This window comes from Crinia signifera, chromosome 5 (assembly GCF_055691185.1).
Source record: "Crinia signifera chromosome 5, ASM5569118v1, whole genome shotgun sequence".
Lineage (NCBI taxonomy): Eukaryota > Metazoa > Chordata > Amphibia > Anura > Myobatrachidae > Crinia > Crinia signifera.
In genome coordinates, this window is record NC_139221.1 from 163,385,779 (window position 1) to 163,397,783 (window position 12,005).

Consider the following 12,005-nt stretch of genomic DNA (forward strand, 5'->3'; position numbering starts at 1 on the left):
ATTTTTTTAAAGGGTAATCACTTGTCCATGCCTTGTAAGTGATTGCCCCTTTAAAAAAGTCCAGCTCATGCACTACCGATATCAGTGTGGCATTATATCCCACCCATGACTGTTATTCCTCATGTAAGCCTGGGTTATACCACACTGATGCACATTTAGGCTATTCACACACTATATAACTGTATGTCATTCCGATAAACGCTCCAATGCAATGGAGCAATTATCAGATTGGTGTGCACCCTACACATGAGCAATTTCAATGTGTGCTTCCTTCTGATCTCTAAGGGCCAGATGTATCAAGCTTCAAAAGTGATAAAATGGAGAGTGATAAACAACCAGCCAATCAGCTCCTACCTGTCATGTTACAGGCTGGGCTTGAAAAATTACAGGTAGGAGTTGATTGGCTGGTTGATTTTCACTCTTCATTTTATCCATTTTGAAGCTTGATACATCTGGCCCTAAAACTGGTTCTGGAGCATTTTCTAGTTAAGGGACGGGGCTTTACAATGAGCCCAGCCCCACGTTGCTATCCCCCTGGGTACCGGAGATACCACCAGGCAAAGCTGGAACATTTTCCCCATAGGATAACATGGGACCCACTAATTCTGACCCCCACCCGGTTCCAACAGCTGCCAGTTCCCCCTCCAGCATCACAGAAGCTTGAGGTTGAACCCAAAGTCGAACTCAAATTGCTGGGCCAGAGATATTGCGGGTAAACCAATTTCTGAAATGTAATTTCATGGCTGTTCATGTTGTTTGAGTGCAGATTTCTCTGGAACAAAACGGTCCAGTTTCACTGGACCAAAATCATTCAAAGTCCACTCAAAAGTTCTTCAATATGATACTGGTCATATATAAATGGGTCAGTTGGTTCTGAAGATATAGCCTGTTGGTTAAAGGGAGGGGGTAGTTCTCTCTCCCTTACACCAGAAAATGCAGGGACTACTAGACATTTTCTGGTGTGAAAGGGGTATTATTTCAAATAGCCAGGACCTGCAGTCCTCTGAATACAGCTGGCCAGCCCCCTGCTTTCTGCCCGGCTGTCAATGGCTGTCAATGGCTGTCACATCTGCCGGGCGGCTGTCCCCCAGTTACTGCGAGCGTGTATTTCCCCTTGGCAATGAGCATGTAATTCCACATGACATGAAGCATGGAGCCACTGGCAATGAGCATGGAACCCCTGGCCATGATCATGTAGGTAAGCAGCACTTATGTAGCATACTTTTTAATAGGCACTATGGTGTTTGGCATAATACGTAATGGACATTATGGTGTGTGGCTAGGGTGACCAACTCATCCCTTTAATCCGGGACACATATTAATTACACAGGTTCTGTGGCAGTTTAAAACCAGGTAAAATGGAGTCTTGAGGTGTGGCAGTTTAAAACCAGGTGAAAGTCAGCCACAGAACCTGTGTAATTAATATGTGTCCCAGATTAAAGGGATGAGTTGGTCACCCTATGTGTGGCTTAACATGTAATGAACATTAAGGTGTAAATTTTTAATACACGCCTTTGGCGTGCAATGCCCCTGTTTATGAAGCATATTGTGAATTTTTGCTCAATCCGTTTGGTATAGTGTATATTTTGGCTCAATCCATGTGTCAAAATTTGAATTTTGCCTTAAACTGTGTGGTATAATGTGAATTTTGAATTAATCCATGTGCCATAGTGTGAAGTTTGGCTCAGTCAATGTGAATTTCCATTCCATTTGGCATAATGTGTAAGAGGCAAGGGGGTTACTATTGTGTTGCATGATTTGTATAAGGGGTATATGGTGGGTAAACTTAGATGACCACATAAAAGGTGCGGTACTCTGAAGTTTTGTATCCAAACCAAACAGAGGTTTAATTGTGCAAGTGGCAACATTTCGGGGCAGCGCCCATTTATCAAGCCAAAAAAAACAACAAGTGCCGACAAAGATATTGGGGGAAATTTACTAAGATGTGTATTCTACTTCACAAGTGTTGTTGCTATGGGCAACAAATCAAATCATGTCTACTATCTTCTAGAGGGTGCTAAATAAATAAGAAGTAGATTCTGATTGGTTGCCCATAGCAACATTACATGTGAAGTAGAATACACATCTTAGTAAATTTACCCTGTTGTGTGTGTGCGCGCGTGTGTGTGTGTAATTATGTATGTATATATGTGTATATGTGTGTATATATGTGACTTGAAAACAGTTAATAAACTAAAACATCGTCAGAGGGAGTAGTCATCACCTGTATTCGACCCGTTTTGTTAGTCTGAGTGCCGCACTTCTACCTTGACTATATATATATGCCATTGCACTCTTTGGCTGGAGGGAGTGTGCATATATATTGTCCGATGCTCTCAGTGCTGGCGATACATGGTCGGCACTGCAACCCAAAGTCTGCAGCTGCCACTGGAAGCTAAGTATACCTGCAGCTTCTATTTTCCCTCTTTTCTGGCCCATGTATATGCCAACCGCTTTGCCATTTTTCACTCTATACTAAACCCTTTGCATTTTTCCTATGCCAGACCCCTGCCTTTTCCAGGCATATATAATATATAATTAGTTGAAAGTATTTACACAAATAGAGACACACCCATGAGCAGACCACCCAAACAGAACACTGGTCATGCCCCCCACATTATTAGGGTGCTGGCCACAACCCCTATTATTGCACATAATAGGCCCTTGATCATTTTCAGCTCCAGGCCCATTTAGACCTTTATCTGGCACTGTTCTGGAGGCTGGGAACAATATAATGTGTGCACATGATAGATTGTTCTCTCACTAGCATTTTGAGAATGTTATCAACTAAAAAGTTTTAATGCTCTTGCATACACAATATCCAATTATAATTGGCTTAGCATATCCAACTTTAGTTACATTTCGGGATGTGTCTGGTTGAATATTTGTTGCGATCATAGGCGTGCGCACGGGGGGTGCCGGGGGTGCACAGGCACCTCCTAATGACCGGCATTCCCTCATGCGATTGCAGCGCCTCCTAGTGACAAACAGACGCAGCCTACACACCTCGCTCCAGTCCCCGCTGCCCTGACTTGCTGAGTGACAGCTGAGCCGCCCCGGGCCGCATAGCAAGGCAGCCAGCAGTGTTGTAACTACCATACAGCAGCCACCGTGGTGGCTTGGAGGAGCCAGTACGGGGTCTGTGGGGAGCGCCGACAATAAATGAAGTGCTGCTCTTCACATCCCCTGATGCCGTTCGTTGTGTGCGGTGTGTGAGGTATGCACTACCTGGGGCGGAGCTGTACTGTTGTGCTGTGCTGCTGGCACCAGCAGCTGCCCAGCTCTGTAAGAACAAAAAGTCTAATGCGGTAAGCTCGGGTGGTTGGGGCGAGGGGAGAAGAGGAGGAGACAGGCTGGTGCGGATTTACTACAGGGCTGTCTCGCTCCTCTGCCCTGTCACTCACAGCTAACGTCTTTATTAGTGCGCTGGCCTATGCTGATCGGAAGTCAGCTCCGGCCTCATCACATACAGGCTGGAGAGAGACCTTGGCCTCCTATACTTACAGTGATTCCTCTCCTGACTGACATTGGGGCTGGCCACATCGTCTCTTCTCTCAATGAACCTGCCGGTGTGCACAGCGTGGCAGTGTGACTGGCAGGCATATGATCAGCCTGCCAGACCCCCCCAGCAGCAGACAGACTTGCTCAGGAGGCTGTGTAAGTGTGCAGTGCTGCTGCAGGCATGCCAAGAAAAAAAATACCAACAGCAAACACAGGTCAGTGCTCCTATCACATTGTCTATCATTGTTCCATTCCAGGGTCTCCCACCAATGCCACCATTACTGTCCTCTCCATGCCAGCCCAGTGTCTTCCCTCCCCAACCACCTCAAGGCACCTACCCAGTCCAGTCACAATGCCCCCCCCATCCTTTCATTCAGCTCATTGTCCCCTTTCTTAGGCCAGTTGTCCCCTCTCCCACCCCATCTCACTGCCCCTCCTTTCTTACTAGCCCATTGTCACCCACAACCTCACCGACCCCCTATCTCATTGTCTCCATTTCCATCCAGTTCAGTGTCTCCCCTTTCCCCTCCACTGACTTTGCTGCCCAATAGGCAGTGATGGACACACCCAGTAGGCGGTGATGGACACGCCCAGTAGGCGGTGATGGACACGCCCCTCAAATAGTGCACCCCCTAAGAAAATGGGCTGCGCACGCCTATGGTTGCGATTATTCATGTATGTCTTTCCTTGATTATATTTAGTTGGCACATGCATTCAATAGTTTACAGTTGTTTCAGTAAGACAGTAAGACCGACATTCAGGTTTGTAAGGGGTAATTTGCTAGCTGTAAGGCAACATAAAGCCTTATACAGTATGTTATCTTTTTTTCACAACTTTCACAACAGATTTAGATACTTCGGGGGACATTTACCAAAATGGATTCGTAGAAAAAAGGTGTATTCGTAGGGAGAAATACACCTTTTTTTTACGAATTTGTATTTTCGGGATTTACAATCCCAAAAATACAACAATTCGTAGTCCTAAAGATGGAACATTCGTATTTGTAGTTACAAATACGAATGCCCTACACCATCGATAGGATACGACAGAAATCACCATTCAAAAGAATGGTGGTTTCTGATTTACTAAGCAGCCGTACTGACAATACGGCTGCTAAGTGGTGTGAAACACCCATGCAAATACGACAGGAAAATAGAACACCATTTTCATGTCGTATTTGCGTTTTTGCCTGCACGGATCAGTCAGATCCGTGCAGGCTTCGGTGTAAAAAAATAGAAAAATTAAATAAATAAAAAAAAAAACGGCGTGGGGTCCCCCCCACAGCCATAACCAGCACCAGGCTGACGGAGCCTGGAGCCGGTAATTAAAAATCAGGGAACCCGACAAATAGGGTTTCCCCGATTTTTAACAACCAGCCCCAGGCTCCTGCTCTGGGGCTGGTTCCCAAAATACGGGGGACAAAATGACTAGGGGTCCCCCGTATTTTAAGAACCAGCCCCAGGCAAAACCAGCCAGCGGGTAATGCCACAGCCGGGGGGAGACTTTTTATACAAGTCCCCCCGGCCAAAGCATTCATCCCTACCGACCAGTCAGCCTGGCCAGGGGCCCTGGGGGAGTGGGGACCCCCCCAATAAAGGGGTCCCCCCCCTCCAGGACTTACCTGACCAGGCTGAAGCCTGGTGCTGTCCTCGATGCCCCTGGGCGGTGGGCATCGAGCTGATGGTTTTGTGTAAAAAATAGAATAAAAACCATTGTTTTTTACTGTGGCACTACAAGTGCCAGCAAGCCTCCCCAGCAAGCTGGGACTTGGATAACCACAAGTCCCAGCCTGCTGGGCATTAAAGGGCCCGCTGGGTCTTGTAGTGCCACCGTAAAAAAAATAGTTAAATAAAACACACTGACACCCGTTTTAAATAAAAGTTTAATACACACATTACATACATACTGATACTTACCTTTCTTGATCCCGTAGGTAGCCCTGGTCCTGATGTCCTGTGTCGTCCTCCAGGTCCATGTCGGCTGTCTGCGTCGTCCTCCAGGTCCATGTCGACGGTCCGTGTCGTCCTCCAGGTCCATGGCGGTGTCCGGGTCCGAAGAAATCCATGTTGGAGCTGTGGAAGGAAATCCTACTCACCTGTTCCTGCGCTGAAGAAGTCTTGTCTTGATCCGACGTAGTCCAGGTAATCTTCCTGCTGTCGCCGGTCCCCGCTGTCTGCGCTGTCCGTGCATCGCGCTGAGGAGAGATGCTGAAGTTTCATATTCGGCGCCTCTGCTCAGACTGAATTCTATTGGCCGCCTAGCAGGCCAATCAGGAGCCGAGAAAGTCGGCTCTTGATTGGCCTGCTAGGCGGCCAATAGAATTCAGTCTGAGGAGAGGCGCCGAATATGAAACTTCAGCATCTCTCCTCAGCGCGATGCACGGACAGCGCAGACAGCGGGGACCGGCGACAGCAGGAAGATTACCTGGACTACGTCGGATCAAGACAAGACTTCTTCAGCGCAGGAACAGGTGAGTAGGATTTCCTTCCACAGCTCCAACATGGATTTCTTCGGACCCGGACACCGCCATGGACCTGGAGGACGACACGGACCGTCGACATGGACCTGGAGGACGACGCAGACAGCCGACATGGACCTGGAGGACGACACAGGACATCAGGACCAGGGCTACCTACGGGATCAAGAAAGGTAAGTATCAGTATGTATGTAATGTGTGTATTAAACTTTTATTTAAAACGGGTGTCAGTGTGTTTTATTTAACTATTTTTTTACGGTGGCACTACAAGACCCAGCGGGCCCTTTAATGCCCAGCAGGCTGGGACTTGTGGTTATCCAAGTCCCAGCTTGCTGGGGAGGCTTGCTGGCACTTGTAGTGCCACAGTAAAAAACAATGGTTTTTATTCTATTTTTTACACAAAACCATCAGCTCGATGCCCACCGCCCAGGGGCATCGAGGACAGCACCAGGCTTCAGCCTGGTCAGGTAAGTCCTGGAGGGGGGGGACCCCTTTATTGGGGGGGTCCCCACTCCCCCAGGGCCCCTGGCCAGGCTGACTGGTCGGTAGGGATGAATGCTTTGGCCGGGGGGACTTGTATAAAAAGTCTCCCCCCGGCTGTGGCATTACCCGCTGGCTGGTTTTGCCTGGGGCTGGTTCTTAAAATACGGGGGACCCCTAGTCATTTTGTCCCCCGTATTTTGGGAACCAGCCCCAGAGCAGGAGCCTGGGGCTGGTTGTTAAAAATCGGGGAAACCCTATTTGTCGGGTTCCCTGATTTTTAATTACCGGCTCCAGGCTCCGTCAGCCTGGTGCTGGTTATGGCTGTGGGGGGGACCCCACGCCGTTTTTTTTTTTAATTTATTTTTTTTTCTATTTTTTTTACACCATGCAGCCTGCACGGATCTGACTGATCCGTGCAGACTGCTAGAAATAATTCGTATTAGCAGCCGTATATACGGCCGCTAATACGAATCATTACACCATCGGAGGGTTACAAAGCAGTCGTATATGACTGCTTTGTAACTGATCCTCCGGAACACGACTTTGCATACGACTTAAACAGTCGTATGCAGTCGTAGGGAAAATACCAATACGAAAAACTAGGTTTTTCATATTGGTAAATTTCCCCCTTCATTCCAAGGAAAAGGATATCATAGTGATTATTAATTAGCACATGCAGTGTTCAATTAACAGATACATTCTCACCTACTTACATCAGTTGAACATACTGAAAGTCAATACAATACTGTATGTGTTATTGAAAAATCAGCAGCAATTAAATGTATGCTTTATATTGAGAGACCATGGGCCAGATGCACTAAGCTTGAAAAGTGATAAAATGCAGAGTGATAAACAGCCAGCCAATCAGCTCCTACCTGCCATGTCACAGGCTGTGTTTGAAAAAATGTCAGGTAGTAGCTGGTTGCTTATCACTCTCCATTTTATCACTTATCTAGCTTAGTACATCTCGTCCAATGTGCTGTAATAGTTTATTACAAAATTGTAGTTGATTCGCTTTTTTCCAACACTAAATTAATTTAAGATGTGGGGAAAGAGAAAAATGATCAGCAGGAAGACTCACATCTGTACGAGAGAGAGAGAGAGAGAGAGAGAGAGAGAGAGAGAGAGAGAGAGAGAGAAAATCAAAAAGGTAAAATAATCTTAAATGACTACATAAATAGTACCCATATCCCACATATAGCATTGCACATGTGGGGTGTACTGTATATAGTGTGATGGTGGGTGCAGCTGGGGTCATCTTCTGAAGAAACCGCCAAAATATATGATGGAGAAACGCGTCAAGGACCCTCTATTTGACTATTGATTTGCCAGTGGGTATGGACTTTTAAATTGCACAACTTCAAAGCTCCAAATCACCGCTTTTATTGGACCCGCCTCACAGTCAGCCCGATATAGGAGAGGTCCTCAAACCGCATTGACACAGAGAAGTGGGAGATCCCCATGCAGCAGTGGCGGATTCAGGGGGGGGGCACCTGGGCACGTGCCCCCCTGTCATTTCATTTTGTAGTTGAGGACCATGGCTTCCCAATGAGCCCAGCCCCGTGTCTCTAGCCCCCGGGAACCGGAGATATCGCATGGTAAAGCTGTAACGTTTTTTCCCCATAGGATAATATGGGACCCGTCAATTCCGACCCCCACCCGGTTCCGATGGCTGCCAATTCCCCCCCCTGGCATCACAGAAGCTTGTGGTTGATCTCATTCAATTCCAAATCGCTGGTCCATATCGGGCAATCAGTTCCAGAGATGTGTGTAAACCGATTTTTCTATAATTTGAAATGTCATTTCATGGCTGTTCATGTTCTTTGAGGGCAGATTACTCTAGAACCAAATGTTCCAGTTTCACTGGACCAAAATCATTCAAAGGCCACTCAAAAGTTCTTCAATATGATACTTGTCTCATGTAAATGGGTCAGTTGGTTCCAAATATATAGCCGGTTAAATAGATAACTGGTTAAAGGGGGGGAGGGGTGGTTTTCTCTCCCCCTCACACCAGAAAATGCAGGGACTAGGCTGGTGTAAAAGGAGCCAACCTGGGAATGCATTTTCTGGTGTGAAGGGGGTATTATTTCAAATAGCCGGGACCTGCAGTGCTCTGAATACAGCCAGGCTCTGCCACTGTCAGTGGCTATCACTTCTGCCTGGCGGCGCCTGTCCCCCATTTACCGCGAGCATGTATTCCCCCTTGGCAATGAGCATGTAATCCCACATGGCAACGAGCATGAAATCTCTGACAATGAGCATGGAACCCTTGGCAATGAGCATGTAGATAAGCAGCACTTATGTAGCATAATTTTTAATAGGCATTATGGTGTTTGGCATAATACATAATGGAAATAATGGTGTGTAACTTAACGTGTAATGGACATTATGGTGTAAATGTTTAATGCGTGCCTTTGGTGGACAATGTCCCTGTTTATGAAGCGTATTGTGAATTTTGGCTTAATCTGTGTGGCATTATGTGAATTCTGGCTCAATCCGTGTGGCATTATGTGAATTTTGGCTATATTCATGTGGCATTATGTGACTTTTGGCTCATTCCATTTGGCATCATGTGTAAGGGGCAAGTATAATGGGGTCTAGTATTTTGTTGCATAATGTGTAGAAGTTGTATATGGTGTTGTACACTACACACCAAAGACACGCCCTCTGTTGAGTGGCCACACACCCTTTTCCGGAGCGCGCCTTCGGCGAGCGCACAACTACATCCTTCACTTTTGTCGCCATGGTGGGCCTGCATACTTTAAATGCCAGGGATTATTTTTAATCCCATTCCCACCCTCTCTCTGCCGCTCTCTTAGCATGTACACTTGCACCACTAACACCGCTCCTCCCCCACCTAAACCCTCTTTTATCATGGTGCCCCCCCTGTCATTTTATCCTGAATCCGGCCCTGCCATGCAGCAGTGGCATTAAGACTGCCATCATACGAGTGTCTGCCCCCAGCTGAGCGTGAGTGGACTACTTGCAGATGCAGTTGGAGTGAGCTGGTCTCACGCTGCGGTCTGTCGCTCTATGCAGCAGCCACCATCATCACACTGTTCTCTGCGACTACCCATCAAATTGGTATGTAAAAATCTATTTCAGGACAGTAACTTTCGGGCAATCCTTTCAAAAAAGTTACATTCTGCTACCAATTGTAACAATTCATCATAAGACTGTGAAGTGAGGACCTGTGGTTCTATACCGGAGCATCAGTTCAGTGATCACATTAATGGGAGTAATTTGCTTTATGAAATATTTGATTGCTGGATACAAAAATCAAATTATCAACAACCAAAGGTCCTATAAAAGAGGCCATACTCTCAATTACAATCCTAATAACGGATACAAAAGGGCTGATACCATTTCCCACAGCTTTCATTGTCTTTTTATATGATTTTTTATTACTATGAATATTATGACTGTTCATTATGTGTTATATCAATAAATTGAGAATACTGGTTAAAATCCAATAGTGTCACATGAGAGACACAGATTTCCTCATTTGAGAGCTGCAGGTGACACTCTGATTAATTGATACCTGTTCTTAATTACATTGTGCACCCGATTTAGTGGTTCTTTCTCCCCTCTCTTTCTGTGGGTCGTGAGACTGTGTGTCTAAATATATCACACATTTCTTGTGACGCACAGTGACAGGGGAATTGGGAACACTAGTTCTGTTTTTTCTTGTACTGCATATAGATCTGTACAAGGGTGTGACTTCCATGGCAGCACAATCAGCACATCTACAGGGCTCCACATGGGTTGTCACCCATGCTCCTTAGGCTCCTTGTTGAATTTAATTTTAATAAACAAGTGCTTCTTGCAAGTATATTTTACAACATTTGTCAAACATCAGCCCGGCAGGTGAGATTCAATGTCCCACCTGCTGAGCGTCAAAAAGGGGCGTGGCCATTAGCTGCGGCCAGAAATCATCGAGCTGCAGCCGGGAGCTCGTCAATTCCCGACCGTTCTCGGCAGAACGTGCCCGACTGCTTGTAAAGTCGGGCATGTTCTGCCGAGATCCCTGTTTAATGCTGTCAGGGAAGACAGCATTGCATAGGGCCCCGCCGCTATATTCCCCGTCGGGATCAGTGGTGGGAGATTGAATACCCCCCCCCCCCCATAGTTATTGATTTTTTGTTTAATTATAATTATATTATGTGTGAACAAATAAAAGAGGAGGAGGATGTATAAAACTTGAAATATTGGACAAGTGGGCAAGTTGCCATAGCAACCAATCAGCTTTTACCTATTATTTTATAGAATACACTTGACTTCTCCATTCTCTGGAAGTGCAGATACTAGGGTCTGTGTCTTCTGATGCTGATTCCCTGCCCTAGGCTACTGAGCTGTGACAGCCGGTGTGACCTCAGACTAAATCACACAGTCAATGTGATCCTTGGGTGCAGCAGTGGGTTAAAGAAGATGTCAGGAGACGTCTATTTACAATAGACGCCTCTTGGTGCTTTAGCATTTTTTACATCACCGCTGGGTTAAAAAATGCAGCAGCATTCATCTCTGAATCAGGGCCTTACTGCACATGTAAAGCCAGCTCATTCATCATTGTTGGTGCCGGAGATGGTGAATTGCAGTAGCCCAGCTACTATAGGCTAAAGCTGGCCAGTCTACAGATTGATTGTCAGATCTGGCTGGATGGAACAAAAACCTAGTAATATCTGAATGACAGTTTTTGGCCGTTTTACAGCATTTCAAAGCAAATGGTCAATTGTCATTCTCTCCCATAAATTACCAGATTTTTGTTCCAGCCAGCCAGACAGGACAATACATCTGTAGAAGCAGCCAGCTTTGCACCATCTACAGATAGTGTGATCATTTGCATCCCAGTGCTTGGTGAATCCATCACCAGAGCTCTGGGGGCAATAGAAGCTATGGGGGCTGCTTTGTAGTCGGAAATTGAGGGTCTGTGGCAGATATTGTACCATGGTACATCCATGGAAAGCTGAATATTGCGGACAACCCCACAAAAATGGGTGTATTTAGAGGATCTTCGGCAAATACGTTTTAATAAATTTGTCCATAATAGTGATATCAATCATATTAGTTTGTTCATAGATGCCATAGACAGATTATATACCTGATTTTCTTTCAGTGTTATCTGCCCTTGTTCTTTGTTCCCAATGAATGTTCTTGTACAGCGAAAAAGTCTTTCATTGACCTGGACCTTTTGTACAAAATTAGCAGGGAAGAACCCGATTCTTTCTTCTATTTTACCCTGTGGGAAACAGCTGGTGTGACTTAACACATTTTTAATTGCAATTTTTATTGAAGTCATGACTACAAACAAAATAAAAGGATGTACTCAACTGTATTTAATTATTCACAATTGCTACACATTGAATATAAAGCTGCCATAGTAACTAAGATTACAGCCTTAAATAGTTCTATATAGATGCAAGGGAAATGAAAAGAAAATTTAAAGCATGAATCTATCTTGTGTTTTGAAACTTGCAAAACGTGACATTTTTCAGTTTTGTACACTGGGCATGGGGGGGGATAAGAGGTGGCCCATGTACAACTTCCA

At 45.7% G+C, this 12,005-nt stretch overlaps 1 protein-coding gene across 2 annotated transcripts in view; it reads right to left on the reverse strand.

Moving 5' to 3' along the window:
• The window catches only part of STAC (SH3 and cysteine rich domain), a 242,738-nt gene that overhangs the window by 12,415 nt on the left and 218,318 nt on the right, over positions 1-12,005 (reverse strand). For both annotated transcript variants that reach the window (XM_083188214.1, XM_083188212.1), the window contains one exon: positions 11,559-11,696. In XM_083188214.1, coding sequence (XP_083044340.1) covers positions 11,559-11,696 — 138 coding nt within the window. The remainder of the gene's footprint in view (positions 1-11,558; positions 11,697-12,005) is intronic.